The sequence below is a fragment of the Genypterus blacodes genome, unplaced genomic scaffold (assembly GCF_046128005.1).
Source record: "Genypterus blacodes isolate CSIRO-AG114 ecotype Tasmania unplaced genomic scaffold, CSIRO-AGI_Gbla_v1 ptg000055l_1, whole genome shotgun sequence".
NCBI lineage: Eukaryota > Metazoa > Chordata > Actinopteri > Ophidiiformes > Ophidiidae > Genypterus > Genypterus blacodes.
Genome location: NW_027466867.1, coordinates 7,830,826 through 7,856,785, shown reverse-complemented (window position 1 = coordinate 7,856,785; position 25,960 = coordinate 7,830,826). Strand labels below are relative to the sequence as shown.

The window sequence follows — 25,960 nt, the reverse complement described above, 5'->3', positions numbered from 1 at the left end:
ACTTGTGACCATGAGCCAGAGTGGCACAGCCCTGAATTACCTTCCTTTCTCAGACAAGCCATGGAATATGTCAGTCCAGATGGTAATCTCCGCAGGTGCTAGTTATGTTTAAAAATGTAAGCTGCTTTCTCTCAATACTTTCAGCAATTAGTGCAACAGCTTACCCCAGTACCCTGGGTCCAGCAATTCGGCGCAACAGCTTGTCCAAGTGGCCTGGATCAAGCAGTTTTCAGCTAGAGGTAAGGTGGACTTGCATTTAGACATTGCCCATGTCTACCAAGGGTCTTTAAGCCACTCCAATGTACCTAGCAGCGCTGCTGAGAACATCTGACAGAAAGACATCTGAGCTGACATGGCACATGGGCCGTCTGAGACAGGGTAGTCACTCAGGGCCGTGCCACCCTGGCTGATGGTTACTTAGATCGAAAAGTACCCGCCTCAGCAGTTAACGAGCAGGTCGTTTCAGTAACGCAGCTCAGCTGATGTTCTCAGCAGTGACGTGGAGGTTGTTGGTTTATTGCAGCCAGTAGTCTACCTTGCTATAGTAATGCACATCAAGTCCTTGTAGGCAGTAGATTCCAAAGAGTCTACTGCCTGCGGGGGCCTGCTGCAGTTGTGCCAGACACTCATGCTTCGGATTGATTACTTTGTGAGAGTCTGGCACAGCTGCAGCAGGCCCTTGTAGGCAGTAGACTATTTGGAGTCTACTGCCTTCAAGGGCTTGCTGTGCACTACTACAGCAAGGTAGACTACTGACTGCATTGAACCAACAACCACAGGAGCACTGCTGAGCTGCTAACTCGGACACTCTGCTCGTTTGCTGTTGGGGAGGGGAGTGACTCAAAGACTTTGAGGACATGTTCCCTGAAATGTATTTATCTGTGTGACCATGAGCCAGAGAGGCACTTCCTTGAGTGACTACCCTGTCTCAAACAACACCAAGGGTTGCGTAGAGCATCACATGCTCTATGTGACCAGGGTAGCTCAGCTGTTGTTCTCAGCGGGGCTATTGGCTACAGCGGCTTGACTAGGGTATACGACTTGTTGGATACCCTGTTAGCTCTTGTAGCCAATGTGTCAGTAAAATGTTTGGTTCAGTGAGCTAACCATTTTGCTGACACATCCAAGGGCAAATTGCTTCTTAATCTCATCATCATGTCAATGCTGTTGATACACTGAATCATTACTACTGTAATGCAGCTAAATGCCGTAATGCCACGGATTGCTAGACAAGTTAAATAATTACTATTGAAGACTCAATGACCCACTACATACTTTGATGGAATATGTGGCAACTGGGTGTTAAGCCAGCCAGCCAACAACAGCTATGCGATCCAACTGGGTGTCAGCCCAGAGGGTCCCCAATAGCTATGGGGGCCATCTCTGTGTTCACAAAGATGGCCCCCAACTGCAAACCCTGTTGTACCGCGCAGCCCTGCTGAGATCATCAGCTGAGCCGCCACGGCACATGGCAGCATAGGGCAGGAAATGCCCTATACAACCTCTGTCAGCTTCTGAGATGGGCAGGTCACTCAGGGAAGAACTACTCTAACTTATGGTCACACAGATAAATCCATTCAGGGAACAGTCCTCAAAGTCTTTGTGTCACTCCCCTCCCCAACGGCAGACTGGCACAGCACAGCAACTCAGCTCAGCAGTGCTCTGGTGGCACTGGTGGTCTGCTGTTGTAGTGCAGACCACTTGTCATCGTAGGTAGTAGAATCTAAAGTGTCTCAGAAGAGTCTACTGCCTTCAAGGGTCTGCAGCAGCACTTGTGCCAGGCATGATGTCATTCATCAGAAGCACTAGTGTCTGGCACAACTGCAGCAGGCCCTTGCAGGCAGTAGACTCTTTGGAATCTACTGCCTATTCCGGCTTGCTGTGCACAACGACAGCAAGGTAGACTACTGAAGAGTCTACTCTTCTGAGAGTCTCAGAAGAGTCTACTGCCTGCAAGGGTCTGCAGCAGCACTTGTGCCAGACATGATGTCATTAATCAGAAGCTCGAGTGTCTGGCACAACTGGAGCAGGCCCTTGCAGGCAGTAGACTCTTTGGAATCTACTGCCTATCCAGGCTTGCTGTGCACTACTACAGCAAGGTAGACTACTGGCTGCATTAAACCAACGACCACCACATCACGGTTGAGAACACCAGCTGAGCTGCGTTACTGAAACGACTCGCTCGTTAGCTGCTGAGGGGGGAGAGGCACAAAGACTCTTAGATCTAAGTGACCATCAACTAGAGTGACACAGCCCTGAGTGACTATCCTGTCTCAGACAGTCCATTTGCCATGTCAGTTCAGATGGTGTTCTCAGCATGGCTATGTAGTACTACCTATTGGCACAATGTGGTAAACGATTAAGGCTTCAATTTTCTCAGCATGCTGCAACTGCATCATCACTGAGAAGCCCGAATCGAACTCTGACAGTGATCAGAAAGGGTACTGGTACAACAACACAGGCTAGTGTCTTGCATGTAAGAGCAACCCTATTGACCATTGGAGTTTGTGTGGAACAATACAAGTTTTTCCAAGCGTATCGTCAGACCAATGTTACCCTCAACACCACTGTATATGCAAGTCTCACATGGAAAGGGTCTGAGCCAGGCTTTTAACTCAGGGCCGTGCCACTCTGGCTCATGGTCACCCATACCTGAAAAGGACTTATACTTGTGACCATGAGCCAGAGTGGCACAGCCCTGAATTACCTTCCTTTCTCAGACAAGCCATGGAATATGTCAGTCCAGATGGTAATCTCCGCAGGTGCTAGTTATGTTTAAAAATGTAAGCTGGTTTCTCTCAATACTTTCAGCAATTAGCGCAACAGCTTACCCCAGTACCCTGGGTCCAGCAATTCGGCGCAACAGCTTGTCCAGGTGGCCTGGATCAAGCAGTTTTCAGCTAGAGGTAACGTGGACTTGCATTTAGACATTGCCCATGTCTACCAAGGGTCTTTAAGCCACTCCAATGTACCTAGCAGCGCTGCTGAGAACATCTGACAGAAAGACATCTGAGCTGACATGGCACATGGGCCGTCTGAGACAGGGTAGTCACTCAGGGCCGTGCCACCCTGGCTGATGGTTACTTAGATCGAAAAGTACCCGCCTCAGCAGTTAACGAGCAGGTCGTTTCAGTAACGCAGCTCAGCTGATGTTCTCAGCAGTGACGTGGAGGTTGTTGGTTTATTGCAGCCAGTAGTCTACCTTGCTATAGTAATGCACATCAAGTCCTTGTAGGCAGTAGATTCCAAAGAGTCTACTGCCTGCGGGGGCCTGCTGCAGTTGTGCCAGACACTCATGCTTCGGATTGATTACTTTGTGAGAGTCTGGCACAGCTGCAGCAGGCCCTTGTAGGCAGTAGACTATTTGGAGTCTACTGCCTTCAAGGGCTTGCTGTGCACTACTACAGCAAGGTAGACTACTGACTGCATTGAACCAACAACCACAGGAGCACTGCTGAGCTGCTAACTCGGACACTCTGCTCGTTTGCTGTTGGGGAGGGGAGTGACTCAAAGACTTTGAGGACATGTTCCCTGAAATGTATTTATCTGTGTGACCATGAGCCAGAGAGGCACTTCCTTGAGTGACTACCCTGTCTCAAACAACACCAAGGGTTGCGTAGAGCATCACATGCTCTATGTGACCAGGGTAGCTCAGCTGTTGTTCTCAGCGGGGCTATTGGCTACAGCGGCTTGACTAGGGTATACGACTTGTTGGATACCCTGTTAGCTCTTGTAGCCAATGTGTCAGTAAAATGTTTGGTTCAGTGAGCTAACCATTTTGCTGACACATCCAAGGGCAAATTGCTTCTTAATCTCATCATCATGTCAATGCTGTTGATACACTGAATCATTACTACTGTAATGCAGCTAAATGCCGTAATGCCACGGATTGCTAGACAAGTTAAATAATTACTATTGAAGACTCAATGACCCACTACATACTTTGATGGAATATGTGGCAACTGGGTGTTAAGCCAGCCAGCCAACAACAGCTATGCGATCCAACTGGGTGTCAGCCCAGAGGGTCCCCAATAGCTATGGGGGCCATCTCTGTGTTCACAAAGATGGCCCCCAACTGCAAACCCTGTTGTACCGCGCAGCCCTGCTGAGATCATCAGCTGAGCCGACACGGCACATGGCAGCATAGGGCAGGAAATGCCCTACACAACCTCTGTCAGCTTCTGAGATGGGCAGGTCACTCAGGGAAGAACTACTCTAACTTATGGTCACACAGATAAATCCATTCAGGGAACAGTCCTCAAAGTCTTTGTGTCACTCCCCTCCCCAACGGCAGACTGGCACAGCACAGCAACTCAGCTCAGCAGTGCTCTGGTGGCACTGGTGGTCTGCTGTTGTAGTGCAGACCACTTGTCATCGTAGGTAGTAGAATCTAAAGTGTCTCAGAAGAGTCTACTGCCTTCAAGGGTCTGCAGCAGCACTTGTGCCAGGCATGATGTCATTCATCAGAAGCACTAGTGTCTGGCACAACTGCAGCAGGCCCTTGCAGGCAGTAGACTCTTTGGAATCTACTGCCTATTCCGGCTTGCTGTGCACAACGACAGCAAGGTAGACTACTGAAGAGTCTACTCTTCTGAGAGTCTCAGAAGAGTCTACTGCCTGCAAGGGTCTGCAGCAGCACTTGTGCCAGACATGATGTCATTAATCAGAAGCTCGAGTGTCTGGCACAACTGGAGCAGGCCCTTGCAGGCAGTAGACTCTTTGGAATCTACTGCCTATCCAGGCTTGCTGTGCACTACTACAGCAAGGTAGACTACTGGCTGCATTAAACCAACGACCACCACATCACGGTTGAGAACACCAGCTGAGCTGCGTTACTGAAACGACTTGCTCGTTAGCTGCTGAGGGGGGAGAGGCACAAAGACTCTTAGATCTAAGTGACCATCAACTAGAGTGACACAGCCCTGAGTGACTATCCTGTCTCAGACAGTCCATTTGCCATGTCAGTTCAGATGGTGTTCTCAGCATGGCTATGTAGTACTACCTATTGGCACAATGTGGTAAACGATTAAGGCTTCAATTTTCTCAGCATGCTGCAACTGCATCATCACTGAGAAGCCCAAATTGAACTCTGACAGTGATCAGAAAGGGTACTGGTACAACAAGACAGGCTAGTGTCTTGCATGTAAGAGCAACCCTATTGACCATTGGAGTTTGTGTGGAACAATACAAGTTTTTCCAAGCGTATCGTCAGACCAATGTTACCCTCAACACCACTGTATATGCCATCCAGTTTCCCATGGAAAGGGTCTGAGCCAGGCTTTTAACTCAGGGCCGTGCCACTCTGGCTCATGGTCACCCATACCTGAAAAGGACTTATACTTGTGACCATGAGCCAGAGTGGCACAGCCCTGAATTACCTTCCTTTCTCAGACAAGCCATGGAATATGTCAGTCCAGATGGTAATCTCCGCAGGTGCTAGTTATGTTTAAAAATGTAAGCTGCTTTCTCTCAATACTTTCAGCAATTAGTGCAACAGCTTACCCCAGTACCCTGGGTCCAGCAATTCGGCGCAACAGCTTGTCCAAGTGGCCTGGATCAAGCAGTTTTCAGCTAGAGGTAAGGTGGACTTGCATTTAGACATTGCCCATGTCTACCAAGGGTCTTTAAGCCACTCCAATGTACCTAGCAGCGCTGCTGAGAACATCTGACAGAAAGACATCTGAGCTGACATGGCACATGGGCCGTCTGAGACAGGGTAGTCACTCAGGGCCGTGCCACCCTGGCTGATGGTTACTTAGATCGAAAAGTACCCGCCTCAGCAGTTAACGAGCAGGTCGTTTCAGTAACGCAGCTCAGCTGATGTTCTCAGCAGTGACGTGGAGGTTGTTGGTTTATTGCAGCCAGTAGTCTACCTTGCTATAGTAATGCACATCAAGTCCTTGTAGGCAGTAGATTCCAAAGAGTCTACTGCCTGCGGGGGCCTGCTGCAGTTGTGCCAGACACTCATGCTTCGGATTGATTACTTTGTGAGAGTCTGGCACAGCTGCAGCAGGCCCTTGTAGGCAGTAGACTATTTGGAGTCTACTGCCTTCAAGGGCTTGCTGTGCACTACTACAGCAAGGTAGACTACTGACTGCATTGAACCAACAACCACAGGAGCACTGCTGAGCTGCTAACTCGGACACTCTGCTCGTTTGCTGTTGGGGAGGGGAGTGACTCAAAGACTTTGAGGACATGTTCCCTGAAATGTATTTATCTGTGTGACCATGAGCCAGAGAGGCACTTCCTTGAGTGACTACCCTGTCTCAAACAACACCAAGGGTTGCGTAGAGCATCACATGCTCTATGTGACCAGGGTAGCTCAGCTGTTGTTCTCAGCGGGGCTATTGGCTACAGCGGCTTGACTAGGGTATACGACTTGTTGGATACCCTGTTAGCTCTTGTAGCCAATGTGTCAGTAAAATGTTTGGTTCAGTGAGCTAACCATTTTGCTGACACATCCAAGGGCAAATTGCTTCTTAATCTCATCATCATGTCAATGCTGTTGATACACTGAATCATTACTACTGTAATGCAGCTAAATGCCGTAATGCCACGGATTGCTAGACAAGTTAAATAATTACTACTGAAGACTCAATGACCCACTACATACTTTGATGGAATATGTGGCAACTGGGTGTTAAGCCAGCCAGCCAACAACAGCTATGCGATCCAACTGGGTGTCAGCCCAGAGGGTCCCCAATAGCTATGGGGGCCATCTCTGTGTTCACAAAGATGGCCCCCAACTGCAAACCCTGTTGTACCGCGCAGCCCTGCTGAGATCATCAGCTGAGCCGACACGGCACATGGCAGCATAGGGCAGGAAATGCCCTACACAACCTCTGTCAGCTTCTGAGATGGGCAGGTCACTCAGGGAAGAACTACTCTAACTTATGGTCACACAGATAAATCCATTCAGGGAACAGTCCTCAAAGTCTTTGTGTCACTCCCCTCCCCAACGGCAGACTGGCACAGCACAGCAACTCAGCTCAGCAGTGCTCTGGTGGCACTGGTGGTCTGCTGTTGTAGTGCAGACCACTTGTCATCGTAGGTAGTAGAATCTAAAGTGTCTCAGAAGAGTCTACTGCCTTCAAGGGTCTGCAGCAGCACTTGTGCCAGGCATGATGTCATTCATCAGAAGCACTAGTGTCTGGCACAACTGCAGCAGGCCCTTGCAGGCAGTAGACTCTTTGGAATCTACTGCCTATTCCGGCTTGCTGTGCACAACGACAGCAAGGTAGACTACTGAAGAGTCTACTCTTCTGAGAGTCTCAGAAGAGTCTACTGCCTGCAAGGGTCTGCAGCAGCACTTGTGCCAGACATGATGTCATTAATCAGAAGCTCGAGTGTCTGGCACAACTGGAGCAGGCCCTTGCAGGCAGTAGACTCTTTGGAATCTACTGCCTATCCAGGCTTGCTGTGCACAACGACAGCAAGGTAGACTACTGAAGAGTCTACTCTTCTGAGAGTCTCAGAAGAGTCTACTGCCTGCAAGGGTCTGCAGCAGCACTTGTGCCAGACATGATGTCATTAATCAGAAGCTCGAGTGTCTGGCACAACTGGAGCAGGCCCTTGCAGGCAGTAGACTCTTTGGAATCTACTGCCTATCCAGGCTTGCTGTGCACTACTACAGCAAGGTAGACTACTGGCTGCATTAAACCAACGACCACCACATCACGGTTGAGAACACCAGCTGAGCTGCGTTACTGAAACGACTCGCTCGTTAGCTGCTGAGGGGGGAGAGGCACAAAGACTCTTAGATCTAAGTGACCATCAACTAGAGTGACACAGCCCTGAGTGACTATCCTGTCTCAGACAGTCCATTTGCCATGTCAGTTCAGATGGTGTTCTCAGCATGGCTATGTAGTACTACCTATTGGCACAATGTGGTAAACGATTAAGGCTTCAATTTTCTCAGCATGCTGCAACTGCATCATCACTGAGAAGCCCGAATCGAACTCTGACAGTGATCAGAAAGGGTACTGGTACAACAACACAGGCTAGTGTCTTGCATGTAAGAGCAACCCTATTGACCATTGGAGTTTGTGTGGAACAATACAAGTTTTTCCAAGCGTATCGTCAGACCAATGTTACCCTCAACACCACTGTATATGCAAGTCTCACATGGAAAGACTCTGAGCCAGGCTTTTAACTCAGGGCCGTGCCACTCTGGCTCATGGTCACCCATACCTGAAAAGGACTTATACTTGTGACCATGAGCCAGAGTGGCACAGCCCTGAATTACCTTCCTTTCTCAGACAAGCCATGGAATATGTCAGTCCAGATGGTAATCTCCGCAGGTGCTAGTTATGTTTAAAAATGTAAGCTGGTTTCTCTCAATACTTTCAGCAATTAGCGCAACAGCTTACCCCAGTACCCTGGGTCCAGCAATTCGGCGCAACAGCTTGTCCAGGTGGCCTGGATCAAGCAGTTTTCAGCTAGAGGTAACGTGGACTTGCATTTAGACATTGCCCATGTCTACCAAGGGTCTTTAAGCCACTCCAATGTACCTAGCAGCGCTGCTGAGAACATCTGACAGAAAGACATCTGAGCTGACATGGCACATGGGCCGTCTGAGACAGGGTAGTCACTCAGGGCCGTGCCACCCTGGCTGATGGTTACTTAGATCGAAAAGTACCCGCCTCAGCAGTTAACGAGCAGGTCGTTTCAGTAACGCAGCTCAGCTGATGTTCTCAGCAGTGACGTGGAGGTTGTTGGTTTATTGCAGCCAGTAGTCTACCTTGCTATAGTAATGCACATCAAGTCCTTGTAGGCAGTAGATTCCAAAGAGTCTACTGCCTGCGGGGGCCTGCTGCAGTTGTGCCAGACACTCATGCTTCGGATTGATTACTTTGTGAGAGTCTGGCACAGCTGCAGCAGGCCCTTGTAGGCAGTAGACTATTTGGAGTCTACTGCCTTCAAGGGCTTGCTGTGCACTACTACAGCAAGGTAGACTACTGACTGCATTGAACCAACAACCACAGGAGCACTGCTGAGCTGCTAACTCGGACACTCTGCTCGTTTGCTGTTGGGGAGGGGAGTGACTCAAAGACTTTGAGGACATGTTCCCTGAAATGTATTTATCTGTGTGACCATGAGCCAGAGAGGCACTTCCTTGAGTGACTACCCTGTCTCAAACAACACCAAGGGTTGCGTAGAGCATCACATGCTCTATGTGACCAGGGTAGCTCAGCTGTTGTTCTCAGCGGGGCTATTGGCTACAGCGGCTTGACTAGGGTATACGACTTGTTGGATACCCTGTTAGCTCTTGTAGCCAATGTGTCAGTAAAATGTTTGGTTCAGTGAGCTAACCATTTTGCTGACACATCCAAGGGCAAATTGCTTCTTAATCTCATCATCATGTCAATGCTGTTGATACACTGAATCATTACTACTGTAATGCAGCTAAATGCCGTAATGCCACGGATTGCTAGACAAGTTAAATAATTACTATTGAAGACTCAATGACCCACTACATACTTTGATGGAATATGTGGCAACTGGGTGTTAAGCCAGCCAGCCAACAACAGCTATGCGATCCAACTGGGTGTCAGCCCAGAGGGTCCCCAATAGCTATGGGGGCCATCTCTGTGTTCACAAAGATGGCCCCCAACTGCAAACCCTGTTGTACCGCGCAGCCCTGCTGAGATCATCAGCTGAGCCGACACGGCACATGGCAGCATAGGGCAGGAAATGCCCTACACAACCTCTGTCAGCTTCTGAGATGGGCAGGTCACTCAGGGAAGAACTACTCTAACTTATGGTCACACAGATAAATCCATTCAGGGAACAGTCCTCAAAGTCTTTGTGTCACTCCCCTCCCCAACGGCAGACTGGCACAGCACAGCAACTCAGCTCAGCAGTGCTCTGGTGGCACTGGTGGTCTGCTGTTGTAGTGCAGACCACTTGTCATCGTAGGTAGTAGAATCTAAAGTGTCTCAGAAGAGTCTACTGCCTTCAAGGGTCTGCAGCAGCACTTGTGCCAGGCATGATGTCATTCATCAGAAGCACTAGTGTCTGGCACAACTGCAGCAGGCCCTTGCAGGCAGTAGACTCTTTGGAATCTACTGCCTATTCCGGCTTGCTGTGCACAACGACAGCAAGGTAGACTACTGAAGAGTCTACTCTTCTGAGAGTCTCAGAAGAGTCTACTGCCTGCAAGGGTCTGCAGCAGCACTTGTGCCAGACATGATGTCATTAATCAGAAGCTCGAGTGTCTGGCACAACTGGAGCAGGCCCTTGCAGGCAGTAGACTCTTTGGAATCTACTGCCTATCCAGGCTTGCTGTGCACTACTACAGCAAGGTAGACTACTGGCTGCATTAAACCAACGACCACCACATCACGGTTGAGAACACCAGCTGAGCTGCGTTACTGAAACGACTCGCTCGTTAGCTGCTGAGGGGGGAGAGGCACAAAGACTCTTAGATCTAAGTGACCATCAACTAGAGTGACACAGCCCTGAGTGACTATCCTGTCTCAGACAGTCCATTTGCCATGTCAGTTCAGATGGTGTTCTCAGCATGGCTATGTAGTACTACCTATTGGCACAATGTGGTAAACGATTAAGGCTTCAATTTTCTCAGCATGCTGCAACTGCATCATCACTGAGAAGCCCAAATTGAACTCTGACAGTGATCAGAAAGGGTACTGGTACAACAAGACAGGCTAGTGTCTTGCATGTAAGAGCAACCCTATTGACCATTGGAGTTTGTGTGGAACAATACAAGTTTTTCCAAGCGTATCGTCAGACCAATGTTACCCTCAACACCACTGTATATGCCATCCAGTCTCCCATGGAAAGGGTCTGAGCCAGGCTTTTAACTCAGGGCCGTGCCACTCTGGCTCATGGTCACCCATACCTGAAAAGGACTTATACTTGTGACCATGAGCCAGAGTGGCACAGCCCTGAATTACCTTCCTTTCTCAGACAAGCCATGGAATATGTCAGTCCAGATGGTAATCTCCGCAGGTGCTAGTTATGTTTAAAAATGTAAGCTGCTTTCTCTCAATACTTTCAGCAATTAGTGCAACAGCTTACCCCAGTACCCTGGGTCCAGCAATTCGGCGCAACAGCTTGTCCAAGTGGCCTGGATCAAGCAGTTTTCAGCTAGAGGTAAGGTGGACTTGCATTTAGACATTGCCCATGTCTACCAAGGGTCTTTAAGCCACTCCAATGTACCTAGCAGCGCTGCTGAGAACATCTGACAGAAAGACATCTGAGCTGACATGGCACATGGGCCGTCTGAGACAGGGTGGTCACTCAGGGCCGTGCCACCCTGGCTGATGGTTACTTAGATCGAAAAGTACCCGCCTCAGCAGTTAACGAGCAGGTCGTTTCAGTAACGCAGCTCAGCTGATGTTCTCAGCAGTGACGTGGAGGTTGTTGGTTTATTGCAGCCAGTAGTCTACCTTGCTATAGTAATGCACATCAAGTCCTTGTAGGCAGTAGATTCCAAAGAGTCTACTGCCTGCGGGGGCCTGCTGCAGTTGTGCCAGACACTCATGCTTCGGATTGATTACTTTGTGAGAGTCTGGCACAGCTGCAGCAGGCCCTTGTAGGCAGTAGACTATTTGGAGTCTACTGCCTTCAAGGGCTTGCTGTGCACTACTACAGCAAGGTAGACTACTGACTGCATTGAACCAACAACCACAGGAGCACTGCTGAGCTGCTAACTCGGACACTCTGCTCGTTTGCTGTTGGGGAGGGGAGTGACTCAAAGACTTTGAGGACATGTTCCCTGAAATGTATTTATCTGTGTGACCATGAGCCAGAGAGGCACTTCCTTGAGTGACTACCCTGTCTCAAACAACACCAAGGGTTGCGTAGAGCATCACATGCTCTATGTGACCAGGGTAGCTCAGCTGTTGTTCTCAGCGGGGCTATTGGCTACAGCGGCTTGACTAGGGTATACGACTTGTTGGATACCCTGTTAGCTCTTGTAGCCAATGTGTCAGTAAAATGTTTGGTTCAGTGAGCTAACCATTTTGCTGACACATCCAAGGGCAAATTGCTTCTTAATCTCATCATCATGTCAATGCTGTTGATACACTGAATCATTACTACTGTAATGCAGCTAAATGCCGTAATGCCACGGATTGCTAGACAAGTTAAATAATTACTACTGAAGACTCAATGACCCACTACATACTTTGATGGAATATGTGGCAACTGGGTGTTAAGCCAGCCAGCCAACAACAGCTATGCGATCCAACTGGGTGTCAGCCCAGAGGGTCCCCAATAGCTATGTTCACAAAGATGGCCCCCAACTGCAAACCCTGTTGTACCGCGCAGCCCTGCTGAGATCATCAGCTGAGCCGACACGGCACATGGCAGCATAGGGCAGGAAATGCCCTACACAACCTCTGTTAGCTTCTGAGATGGGCAGGTCACTCAGGGAAGAACTACTCTAACTTATGGTCACACAGATAAATCCATTCAGGGAACAGTCCTCAAAGTCTTTGTGTCACTCCCCTCCCCAACGGCAGACTGGCACAGCACAGCAACTCAGCTCAGCAGTGCTCTGGTGGCACTGGTGGTCTGCTGTTGTAGTGCAGACCACTTGTCATCGTAGGTAGTAGAATCTAAAGTGTCTCAGAAGAGTCTACTGCCTTCAAGGGTCTGCAGCAGCACTTGTGCCAGGCATGATGTCATTCATCAGAAGCACTAGTGTCTGGCACAACTGCAGCAGGCCCTTGCAGGCAGTAGACTCTTTGGAATCTACTGCCTATTCCGGCTTGCTGTGCACAACGACAGCAAGGTAGACTACTGAAGAGTCTACTCTTCTGAGAGTCTCAGAAGAGTCTACTGCCTGCAAGGGTCTGCAGCAGCACTTGTGCCAGACATGATGTCATTAATCAGAAGCTCGAGTGTCTGGCACAACTGGAGCAGGCCCTTGCAGGCAGTAGACTCTTTGGAATCTACTGCCTATCCAGGCTTGCTGTGCACTACTACAGCAAGGTAGACTACTGGCTGCATTAAACCAACGACCACCACATCACGGTTGAGAACACCAGCTGAGCTGCGTTACTGAAACGACTCGCTCGTTAGCTGCTGAGGGGGGAGAGGCACAAAGACTCTTAGATCTAAGTGACCATCAACTAGAGTGACACAGCCCTGAGTGACTATCCTGTCTCAGACAGTCCATTTGCCATGTCAGTTCAGATGGTGTTCTCAGCATGGCTATGTAGTACTACCTATTGGCACAATGTGGTAAACGATTAAGGCTTCAATTTTCTCAGCATGCTGCAACTGCATCATCACTGAGAAGCCCGAATCGAACTCTGACAGTGATCAGAAAGGGTACTGGTACAACAAGACAGGCTAGTGTCTTGCATGTAAGAGCAACCCTATTGACCATTGGAGTTTGTGTGGAACAATACAAGTTTTTCCAAGCGTATCGTCAGACCAATGTTACCCTCAACACCACTGTATATGCCATCCAGTCTCCCATGGAAAGGGTCTGAGCCAGGCTTTTAACTCAGGGCCGTGCCACTCTGGCTCATGGTCACCCATACCTGAAAAGGACTTATACTTGTGACCATGAGCCAGAGTGGCACAGCCCTGAATTACCTTCCTTTCTCAGACAAGCCATGGAATATGTCAGTCCAGATGGTAATCTCCGCAGGTGCTAGTTATGTTTAAAAATGTAAGCTGCTTTCTCTCAATACTTTCAGCAATTAGTGCAACAGCTTACCCCAGTACCCTGGGTCCAGCAATTCGGCGCAACAGCTTGTCCAAGTGGCCTGGATCAAGCAGTTTTCAGCTAGAGGTAAGGTGGACTTGCATTTAGACATTGCCCATGTCTACCAAGGGTCTTTAAGCCACTCCAATGTACCTAGCAGCGCTGCTGAGAACATCTGACAGAAAGACATCTGAGCTGACATGGCACATGGGCCGTCTGAGACAGGGTAGTCACTCAGGGCCGTGCCACCCTGGCTGATGGTTACTTAGATCGAAAAGTACCCGCCTCAGCAGTTAACGAGCAGGTCGTTTCAGTAACGCAGCTCAGCTGATGTTCTCAGCAGTGACGTGGAGGTTGTTGGTTTATTGCAGCCAGTAGTCTACCTTGCTATAGTAATGCACATCAAGTCCTTGTAGGCAGTAGATTCCAAAGAGTCTACTGCCTGCGGGGGCCTGCTGCAGTTGTGCCAGACACTCATGCTTCGGATTGATTACTTTGTGAGAGTCTGGCACAGCTGCAGCAGGCCCTTGTAGGCAGTAGACTATTTGGAGTCTACTGCCTTCAAGGGCTTGCTGTGCACTACTACAGCAAGGTAGACTACTGACTGCATTGAACCAACAACCACAGGAGCACTGCTGAGCTGCTAACTCGGACACTCTGCTCGTTTGCTGTTGGGGAGGGGAGTGACTCAAAGACTTTGAGGACATGTTCCCTGAAATGTATTTATCTGTGTGACCATGAGCCAGAGAGGCACTTCCTTGAGTGACTACCCTGTCTCAAACAACACCAAGGGTTGCGTAGAGCATCACATGCTCTATGTGACCAGGGTAGCTCAGCTGTTGTTCTCAGCGGGGCTATTGGCTACAGCGGCTTGACTAGGGTATACGACTTGTTGGATACCCTGTTAGCTCTTGTAGCCAATGTGTCAGTAATATGTTTGGTTCAGTGAGCTAACCATTTTGCTGACACATCCAAGGGCAAATTGCTTCTTAATCTCATCATCATGTCAATGCTGTTGATACACTGAATCATTACTACTGTAATGCAGCTAAATGCCGTAATGCCACGGATTGCTAGACAAGTTAAATAATTACTATTGAAGACTCAATGACCCACTACATACTTTGATGGAATATGTGGCAACTGGGTGTTAAGCCAGCCAGCCAACAACAGCTATGCGATCCAACTGGGTGTCAGCCCAGAGGGTCCCCAATAGCTATGGGGGCCATCTCTGTGTTCACAAAGATGGCCCCCAACTGCAAACCCTGTTGTACCGCGCAGCCCTGCTGAGATCATCAGCTGAGCCGCCACGGCACATGGCAGCATAGGGCAGGAAATGCCCTATACAACCTCTGTCAGCTTCTGAGATGGGCAGGTCACTCAGGGAAGAACTACTCTAACTTATGGTCACACAGATAAATCCATTCAGGGAACAGTCCTCAAAGTCTTTGTGTCACTCCCCTCCCCAACGGCAGACTGGCACAGCACAGCAACTCAGCTCAGCAGTGCTCTGGTGGCACTGGTGGTCTGCTGTTGTAGTGCAGACCACTTGTCATCGTAGGTAGTAGAATCTAAAGTGTCTCAGAAGAGTCTACTGCCTTCAAGGGTCTGCAGCAGCACTTGTGCCAGGCATGATGTCATTCATCAGAAGCACTAGTGTCTGGCACAACTGCAGCAGGCCCTTGCAGGCAGTAGACTCTTTGGAATCTACTGCCTATTCCGGCTTGCTGTGCACAACGACAGCAAGGTAGACTACTGAAGAGTCTACTCTTCTGAGAGTCTCAGAAGAGTCTACTGCCTGCAAGGGTCTGCAGCAGCACTTGTGCCAGACATGATGTCATTAATCAGAAGCTCGAGTGTCTGGCACAACTGGAGCAGGCCCTTGCAGGCAGTAGACTCTTTGGAATCTACTGCCTATCCAGGCTTGCTGTGCACTACTACAGCAAGGTAGACTACTGGCTGCATTAAACCAACGACCACCACATCACGGTTGAGAACACCAGCTGAGCTGCGTTACTGAAACGACTCGCTCGTTAGCTGCTGAGGGGGGAGAGGCACAAAGACTCTTAGATCTAAGTGACCATCAACTAGAGTGACACAGCCCTGAGTGACTATCCTGTCTCAGACAGTCCATTTGCCATGTCAGTTCAGATGGTGTTCTCAGCATGGCTATGTAGTACTACCTATTGGCACAATGTGGTAAACGATTAAGGCTTCAATTTTCTCAGCATGCTGCAACTGCATCATCACTGAGAAGCCCGAATCGAACTCTGACAGTGATCAGAAAGGGTACTGGTACAACAAGACAGGCTAGTGTCTTGCATGTAAGAGCAACCCTATTGACCATTGGAGTTTGTGTGGAACAATACAAGTTTTTCCAAGCGTATCGTCAGACCAATGTTACCCTCAACACCACTGTATATGCAAGTCTCACATGGAAAGAGTCTGAGCCAGGCTTTTAACTCAGGGCCGTGCCACTCTGGCTCATGGTCACCCATACCTGAAAAGGACTTATACTTGTGACCATGAGCCAGAGTGGCACAGCCCTGAATTACCTTCCTTTCTCAGACAAGCCATGGAATATGTCAGTCCAGATGGTAATCTCCGCAGGTGCTAGTTATGTTTAAAAATGTAAGCTGCTTTCTCTCAATACTTTCAGCAATTAGCGCAACAGCTTACCCCAGTACCCTGGGTCCAGCAATTCGGCGCAACAGCTTGTCCAGGTGGCCTGGATCAAGCAGTTTTCAGCTAGAGGTAACGTGGACTTGCATTTAGACATTGCCCATGTCTACCAAGGGTCTTTAAGCCACTCCAATGTACCTAGCAGCGCTGCTGAGAACATCTGACAGAAAGACATCTGAGCTGACATGGCACATGGGCCGTCTGAGACAGGGTAGTCACTCAGGGCCGTGCCACCCTGGCTGATGGTTACTTAGATCGAAAAGTACCCGCCTCAGCAGTTAACGAGCAGGTCGTTTCAGTAACGCAGCTCAGCTGATGTTCTCAGCAGTGACGTGGAGGTTGTTGGTTTATTGCAGCCAGTAGTCTACCTTGCTATAGTAATGCACATCAAGTCCTTGTAGGCAGTAGATTCCAAAGAGTCTACTGCCTGCGGGGGCCTGCTGCAGTTGTGCCAGACACTCATGCTTCGGATTGATTACTTTGTGAGAGTCTGGCACAGCTGCAGCAGGCCCTTGTAGGCAGTAGACTATTTGGAGTCTACTGCCTTCAAGGGCTTGCTGTGCACTACTACAGCAAGGTAGACTACTGACTGCATTGAACCAACAACCACAGGAGCACTGCTGAGCTGCTAACTCGGACACTCTGCTCGTTTGCTGTTGGGGAGGGGAGTGACTCAAAGACTTTGAGGACATGTTCCCTGAAATGTATTTATCTGTGTGACCATGAGCCAGAGAGGCACTTCCTTGAGTGACTACCCTGTCTCAAACAACACCAAGGGTTGCGTAGAGCATCACATGCTCTATGTGACCAGGGTAGCTCAGCTGTTGTTCTCAGCGGGGCTATTGGCTACAGCGGCTTGACTAGGGTATACGACTTGTTGGATACCCTGTTAGCTCTTGTAGCCAATGTGTCAGTAAAATGTTTGGTTCAGTGAGCTAACCATTTTGCTGACACATCCAAGGGCAAATTGCTTCTTAATCTCATCATCATGTCAATGCTGTTGATACACTGAATCATTACTACTGTAATGCAGCTAAATGCCGTAATGCCACGGATTGCTAGACAAGTTAAATAATTACTATTGAAGACTCAATGACCCACTACATACTTTGATGGAATATGTGACAACTGGGTGTTAAGCCAGCCAGCCAACAACAGCTATGCGATCCAACTGGGTGTCAGCCCAGAGGGTCCCCAATAGCTATGGGGGCCATCTCTGTGTTCACAAAGATGGCCCCCAACTGCAAACCCTGTTGTACCGCGCAGCCCTGCTGAGATCATCAGCTGAGCCGCCACGGCACATGGCAGCATAGGGCAGGAAATGCCCTATACAACCTCTGTCAGCTTCTGAGATGGGCAGGTCACTCAGGGAAGAACTACTCTAACTTATGGTCACACAGATAAATCCATTCAGGGAACAGTCCTCAAAGTCTTTGTGTCACTCCCCTCCCCAACGGCAGACTGGCACAGCACAGCAACTCAGCTCAGCAGTGCTCTGGTGGCACTGGTGGTCTGCTGTTGTAGTGCAGACCACTTGTCATCGTAGGTAGTAGAATCTAAAGTGTCTCAGAAGAGTCTACTGCCTTCAAGGGTCTGCAGCAGCACTTGTGCCAGGCATGATGTCATTCATCAGAAGCACTAGTGTCTGGCACAACTGCAGCAGGCCCTTGCAGGCAGTAGACTCTTTGGAATCTACTGCCTATTCCGGCTTGCTGTGCACAACGACAGCAAGGTAGACTACTGAAGAGTCTACTCTTCTGAGAGTCTCAGAAGAGTCTACTGCCTGCAAGGGTCTGCAGCAGCACTTGTGCCAGACATGATGTCATTAATCAGAAGCTCGAGTGTCTGGCACAACTGGAGCAGGCCTTTGCAGGCAGTAGACTCTTTGGAATCTACTGCCTATCCAGGCTTGCTGTGCACTACTACAGCAAGGTAGACTACTGGCTGCATTAAACCAACGACCACCACATCACGGTTGAGAACACCAGCTGAGCTGCGTTACTGAAACGACTCGCTCGTTAGCTGCTGAGGGGGGAGAGGCACAAAGACTCTTAGATCTAAGTGACCATCAACTAGAGTGACACAGCCCTGAGTGACTATCCTGTCTCAGGCAGTCCATTTGCCATGTCAGTTCAGATGGTGTTCTCAGCATGGCTATGTAGTACTACCTATTGGCACAATGTGGTAAACGATTAAGGCTTCAATTTTCTCAGCATGCTGCAACTGCATCATCACTGAGAAGCCCAAATTGAACTCTGACAGTGATCAGAAAGGGTACTGGTACAACAAGACAGGCTAGTGTCTTGCATGTAAGAGCAACCCTATTGACCATTGGAGTTTGTGTGGAACAATACAAGTTTTTCCAAGCGTATCGTCAGACCAATGTTACCCTCACCACCACTGTATATGCAAGTCTCACATGGAAAGAGTCTGAGCCAGGCTTTTAACTCAGGGCCGTGCCACTCTGGCTCATGGTCACCCATACCTGAAAAGGACTTATACTTGTGACCATGAGCCAGAGTGGCACAGCCCTGAATTACCTTCCTTTCTCAGACAAGCCATGGAATATGTCAGTCCAGATGGTAATCTCCGCAGGTGCTAGTTATGTTTAAAAATGTAAGCTGGTTTCTCTCAATACTTTCAGCAATTAGCGCAACAGCTTACCCCAGTACCCTGGGTCCAGCAATTCGGCGCAACAGCTTGTCCAGGTGGCCTGGATCAAGTAGTTTTCAGCTAGAGGTAACGTGGACTTGCATTTAGACATTGCCCATGTCTACCAAGGGTCTTTAAGCCACTCCAATGTACCTAGCAGCGCTGCTGAGAACATCTGACAGAAAGACATCTGAGCTGACATGGCACATGGGCCGTCTGAGACAGGGTAGTCACTCAGGGCCGTGCCACCCTGGCTGATGGTTACTTAGATCGAAAAGTACCCGCCTCAGCAGTTAACGAGCAGGTCGTTTCAGTAACGCAGCTCAGCTGATGTTCTCAGCAGTGACGTGGAGGTTGTTGGTTTATTGCAGCCAGTAGTCTACCTTGCTATAGTAATGCACATCAAGTCCTTGTAGGCAGTAGATTCCAAAGAGTCTACTGCCTGCGGGGGCCTGCTGCAGTTGTGCCAGACACTCATGCTTCGGATTGATTACTTTGTGAGAGTCTGGCACAGCTGCAGCAGGCCCTTGTAGGCAGTAGACTATTTGGAGTCTACTGCCTTCAAGGGCTTGCTGTGCACTACTACAGCAAGGTAGACTACTGACTGCATTGAACCAACAACCACAGGAGCACCGCTGAGCTGCTAACTCGGACACTCTGCTCGTTTGCTGTTGGGGAGGTGAGTGACTCAAAGACTTTGAGGACATGTTCCCTGAAATGTATTTATCTGTGTGACCATGAGCCAGAGAGGCACTTCCTTGAGTGACTACCCTGTCTCAAACAACACCAAGGGTTGCGTAGAGCATCACATGCTCTATGTGACCAGGGTAGCTCAGCTGTTGTTCTCAGCGGGGCTATTGGCTACAGCGGCTTGACTAGGGTATACGACTTGTTGGATACCCTGTTAGCTCTTGTAGCCAATGTGTCAGTAAAATGTTTGGTTCAGTGAGCTAACCATTTTGCTGACACATCCAAGGGCAAATTGCTTCTTAATCTCATCATCATGTCAATGCTGTTGATACACTGAATCATTACTACTGTAATGCAGCTAAATGCCGTAATGCCACGGATTGCTAGACAAGTTAAATAATTACTATTGAAGACTCAATGACCCACTACATACTTTGATGGAATATGTGACAACTGGGTGTTAAGCCAGCCAGCCAACAACAGCTATGCGATCCAACTGGGTGTCAGCCCAGAGGGTCCCCAATAGCTATGGGGGCCATCTCTGTGTTCACAAAGATGGCCCCCAACTGCAAACCCTGTTGTACCGCGCAGCCCTGCTGAGATCATCAGCTGAGCCGCCACGGCACATGGCAGCATAGGGCAGGAAATGCCCTATACAACCTCTGTCAGCTTCTGAGATGGGCAGGTCACTCAGGGAAGAACTACTCTAACTTATGGTCACACAGATAAATCCATTCAGGGAACAGTCCTCAAAGTCTTTGTGTCACTCCCCTCCCCAACGGCAGACTGGCACAGCACAGCAACTCAGCTCAGCAGTGCTCTGGTGGCACTGGTGGTCTGCTGTTGTAGTGCAGACCACTTGTCATCGTAGGTAGTAGAATCTAAAGTGTCTCAGAAGAGTCTACTGCCTTCAAGGGTCTGCAGCAGCACTTGTGCCAGGCATGATGTCATTCATCAGAAGCACTAGTGTCTGGCACAACTGCAGCAGGCCCTTGCAGGCAGTAGACTCTTTGGAATCTACTGCCTATTCCGGCTTGCTGTGCACAACGACAGCAAGGTAGACTACTGAAGAGTCTACTCTTCTGAGAGTCTCAGAAGAGTCTACTGCCTGCAAGGGTCTGCAGCAGCACTTGTGCCAGACATGATGTCATTAATCAGAAGCTCGAGTGTCTGGCACAACTGGAGCAGGCCCTTGCAGGCAGTAGACTCTTTGGAATCTACTGCCTATCCAGGCTTGCTGTGCACTACTACAGCAAGGTAGACTACTGGCTGCATTAAACCAACGACCACCACATCACGGTTGAGAACACCAGCTGAGCTGCGTTACTGAAACGACTCGCTCGTTAGCTGCTGAGGGGGGAGAGGCACAAAGACTTTTAGATCTAAGTGACCATCAACTAGAGTGACACAGCCCTGAGTGACTATCCTGTCTCAGACAGTCCATTTGCCATGTCAGTTCAGATGGTGTTCTCAGCATGGCTATGTAGTACTACCTATTGGCACAATGTGGTAAACGATTAAGGCTTCAATTTTCTCAGCACGCTGCAACTGCATCATCACTGAGAAGCCCGAATCGAACGCTGACAGTGATCAGAAAGGGTACTGGTACAACAAGACAGGCTAGTGTCTTGCATGTAAGAGCAACCCTATTGACCATTGGAGTTTGTGTGGAACAATACAAGTTTTTCCAAGCGTATCGTCAGACCAATGTTACCCTCAACACAACTGTATATACCATCCAGACTCCCATGGAAAGAGTCTGAGCCAGGCTTTTAACTCAGGGCCGTGCCACTCTGGCTCATGGTCACCCATACCTGAAAAGGACTTATACTTGTGACCATGAGCCAGAGTGGCACAGCCCTGAATTACCTTCCTTTCTCAGACAAGCCATGGAATATGTCAGTCCAGATGGTAATCTCCGTAGGTGCTAGTTATGTTTAAAAATGTAAGCTGGTTTCTCTCAATACTTTCAGCAATAAGGCGCAACAGCTTACCCCAGTACCCTGGGTCCAGCAATTCGGAACAACAGCTTGTCCAAGTGGCCTGGATCAAGCAGTTCTCAGCTAGGGGCAAGGTGGACTTGCATTTAGACATTGCCTATGTCTACCAAGCCACTCCAATGTACCTAGCAGCGCTGCTGAGAACATCTGACAGAAAGACATCTGAGCTGACATGGCACATGGGCCGTCTGAGACAGGGTAGTCACTCAGGGCTGTGCCACCCTGGCTGATGGTTACTTAGATCGAAAAGTACCCGCCTCAGCAGTTAACGAGCAGGTCGTTTCAGTAACGCAGCTCAGCTGATGTTCTCAGCAGTGATGTGGAGGTTGTTGGTTTATTGCAGTAGTCTACCTTGCTATAGTAATGCACATCAAGTCCTTGTAGGCAGTAGATTCCAAAGAGTCTACTGCCTGCGGGGGCCTGCTGCAGTTGTGCCAGACACTCATGCTTCGGATTCATTACTTTGTGAGAGTCTGGCACAGCTACAGCAGGCCCTTGTAGGCAGTAGACTATTTGGAGTCTACTGCCTTCAAGGGCTTGCTGTGCACTACTACAGCAAGGTAGACTACTGACTGCATTGAACCAACAACCACAGGAGCACTGCTGAGCTGCTAACTCGGACACTCTGCTCGTTTGCTGTTGGGGAGGGGAGTGACTCAAAGACTTTGAGGACATGTTCCCTGAAATGTATTTATCTGTGTGACCATGAGCCAGAGAGGCACTGCCTTGAGTGACTACCCTGTCTCAAAGAACAGCAAGGGTTGCATAGAGCATCACATGCTCTATGTGACCAGGGTAGCTCAGCTGAAGTTCTCATTGTGCCAATGTAACCAGCTACTGGCTACAGCAGCTTGACTAGGGTATACAACTTGTTGGATACCCTGTTAGCTCTTGTAGCCAATGTGTCAGTAGAATGTTTGGTTCAGTGAGCTAACCATTTTGCTGACACATCCAAGGGGAAATTGCTTCTTAATCTCCTGATCATGTCAATGCTGTTTATACACTGAATTATTACTACTGTAATGCAACTAAATGCCATAATGCCACCAATTGCTAGACAAGTTAAATAATTACTGTTGAAGACTTAATGACCCACTACATAATTTGATGGAATATGTGGCAATTGGGTGTTAAGCCAGCCAGCCAACAATAGCTATGGGATTCAACTGGGTGTCGGCCCAGAAGGTCCCCAATAGCTAGAGGGGCCAACTCAGTGTTCACCAAGATGGCCCCCAACTGCAAACCCTGCTGAGATCATCACCTGAGCCGCCACGGCACATGGCAGCATGGTGCAGGAGACGCCCTATACAACCCCTGTTAGCTTCTGAGATGGGCAGGTTACTCAGGGAAGAACTACTCTAACTTATGGTCACACAGATAAATCCATTCAGGGAACAGTCCTCAAAGTCTTTGTGTCACTCCCCTCCCCAACAGCAGACTGGCACAGCAACTCAGCTCAGCAGTGCTCTGGTGGCACTGGTGGTCTGCTGTTGTAGTGCACAGCAGGTCATCGTAGGTAGTAGAATCTAAAGTGTCTCAGAAGAGTCTACTGCCTACAAGGGTCTGCAGCAGCACTTGTGCCAGGCATGATGTCATTCATCAGAAGCACGAGTGTCTGGCACAACTGCAGCAGGCCCTTGCAGGCAGTAGACTCTTTGGAATCTACTGCCTATTCCGGCTTGCTGTGCACTACCACAGCAAGGTAGACTACTGGCTGCATTAAACCAACGACTAGCCTTTAAACATGTGGTGGCAGTGTGGTGTTTTTTTTCTTGAATGAAATGTGTCTTGATGTGAAATTGCAATACTTGATTTTTGTACTGAAATGTCAAATTATGTTCATCCAAGTAGTTGTTAACTTTAGAGCAGGTGGGCTCGTCTTTAGCATTGACAAATGCTAGTAATCCAGCACTACTCCACCCAACAGCCTACAAGGTAAAACTTATTTCTTTACAGCCTGCCACATGTCTCCACAGCAGGGCGCTTTTGTTACCTCTCAAACTCCTGTGGTGTAATGATAACACATCCATCCCCTAAGATGAAAGTACCAGGTTGAAATCCTGGTGGGAGTAGTCTCTTTTTTACTACAACGTTGTGCAAACTTTCTGACCTCTACAGATTTCCCTATACATCAGATATTCATGAAGTGACACAACTGAGATGAGTAGAAGTCCCAAACAATTAATCTTCCTAGATGATTAAAAGATGGCACTGATGTCAGACAGAGAAGTGAACAAGGACTTCAGCCACATTATTTGAGTTGCAACCCACTTTTTGAAATGGGTTCTCAATTTCACATATACAGTTTTTTCCCCCAAACACTTTAAACATAAACCCTCTCTTCCCTTTCATTTCTCTGTGGAACGCTCCATTTGCATTCACACATCACCTGGATTCATTTGTGGAACTCTGAAACGCATCATCTCAATCAATCAGTGCAAACTTTATTACACCAAAAAGCAAAATAAAACTAGTGTGTGTACCTGTATATGGACTGCAGGATACCCCGGCGTCCTCCATATGGTCACAGTTGTGCTGCTCCCAGTCACCATGGGGACACTGATCCAGGAAGAGCTCGTTCCCTGTGCACTTCACTGCATCCAGCAGGATCGGCCCAGAGCCCTGACCGAAGTGAGCCCAAGACCAGGCCTTGGCCACACCACTGGCACACACACACACACACACACACACACACACACACACACACAATTTGTGATATAGAATTGGCAAACAACTGGGAAACAATGGTGGGGGGGGGGGGTCGTGCTTGAAGAGTCGGAAACTGTGTGGCGAAAGGGGGATGCGGTGGGTTGGTTGATATGAGAAATAGCTATTATTTATATGAGTGTGTTCATTTTGTCTCGTGTCATCCATGCTCCTGTGTAGCTGTGTGTGTGCGAGTTGTGCATCAGTGTGATCTATTATTCATTCGAGATCTGCTGCACAAACAGATGGGGAGGCGTCTCCGGTGTTTGAGGAGTTTAAACGCGACCTAACGTGAAACACAGAAGGAATTGTCTCTCTGCGTGGTGATATCTTCATCAGTGTTTGACATATGCAATACAGACATCAGACAGTAACTGGGATGTACACGTCCTCTACAGGGACCGAACCGCCTGTGTGCGGAGTGAATTCTAGTTCTTACTGATAATGTGATGATGTCCAATCCTGTGCATTCCTAACATCCATCTGCTCCCACTAATAGCAGTTGCTTAGCCTGTCAATAATTGACCACTCTCTCAGCCTGCTATTCCCCACATGTCCACCAGCTGTCGCCCCTGAGCTTCCTTTCTCAGTTTGACACCTGACTGTTTTATCAGCTCCTCAGCATTTACACCTGCTAATTCACTACCCTGATACTCAAGTGATGTTACAAAATGTTATTATTTCTTCTACAACAATGAAAATATAGAAGTTAAGCATGCTGCAATAAAAGCTAATAGCATCTTGTGGATACCAAAACAGAGCAGTGTTATACTATAATGATGGTAATGGTGATGGTATGAGCTTTTAGAGGCCGGCAAGCAAACATAAATATCTTCCAACTTTACCACAAATATGCCACATATGTCAGTATAATCTACCTTCTTCTAATTGACTCTGTGGGTGAACTATTTTGAGGTGGCGACTCATCTCGCTGACGCACAGTGCCCTGTTTTTAGTTGCATGAACACAGTGGGGGGCAGATTTCGGAATGTCACCGCGCATAATGTGGACATAATGTGGTGAAGCATGAGGAACTGTCACTGTTAACCCCTACATACCCGAAACCAAGCTGTCTGCACACCACCTCTGCATCTCTGTCATCCCATTGGTCATCACAGACGGAGCCCCACCTCCCGGAGTGAAATACTTCTACTCGACCTTCAAAGTCTTCCTCACCTCCGACCAATCGCAGCGGAGGGCCACTTCCTGAGAAAGAAATCATGCACATATGGGATATCATGCTCGCTTGCTCTCGCTCTCTCAGGTGAGGCGTGTGCTTGCTCTGACACAATTAAAGTCACACTGACCTTCTGGCGGTGCGCACATGACCCCTGCTTCGTTGCCATGGTTACAGTCACCGGTGACGAACGTCCTACTCCGGCACTCGCTCAGGGTGTTCTCATCACCATGGCAACCCAAACGCTCGTAGTGGAAGAGGCCCGAGCCCGATCCAAACTGTGAGTGCTGCGATGCCGTGCCAATCTCTCTGGGAAATGACATCGGGTACAAAGGGTGAATATTGTGGCAGTGAAACATCATCACAACA

At 48.8% G+C, this 25,960-nt stretch overlaps 1 protein-coding gene across 1 annotated transcript in view; it reads right to left on the bottom strand.

Moving 5' to 3' along the window:
• The window catches only part of LOC143001751 (neurotrypsin-like), a 63,900-nt gene that overhangs the window by 28,915 nt on the left and 9,025 nt on the right, over nucleotides 1-25,960 (bottom strand). The window contains exons 5-7 of the mRNA XM_076151510.1: nucleotides 25,722-25,900; nucleotides 25,473-25,620; nucleotides 24,192-24,370 (exon numbers count right to left, since the gene is read on the bottom strand). Coding sequence (XP_076007625.1) covers nucleotides 24,192-24,370; nucleotides 25,473-25,620; nucleotides 25,722-25,900 — 506 coding nt within the window. The remainder of the gene's footprint in view (nucleotides 1-24,191; nucleotides 24,371-25,472; nucleotides 25,621-25,721; nucleotides 25,901-25,960) is intronic.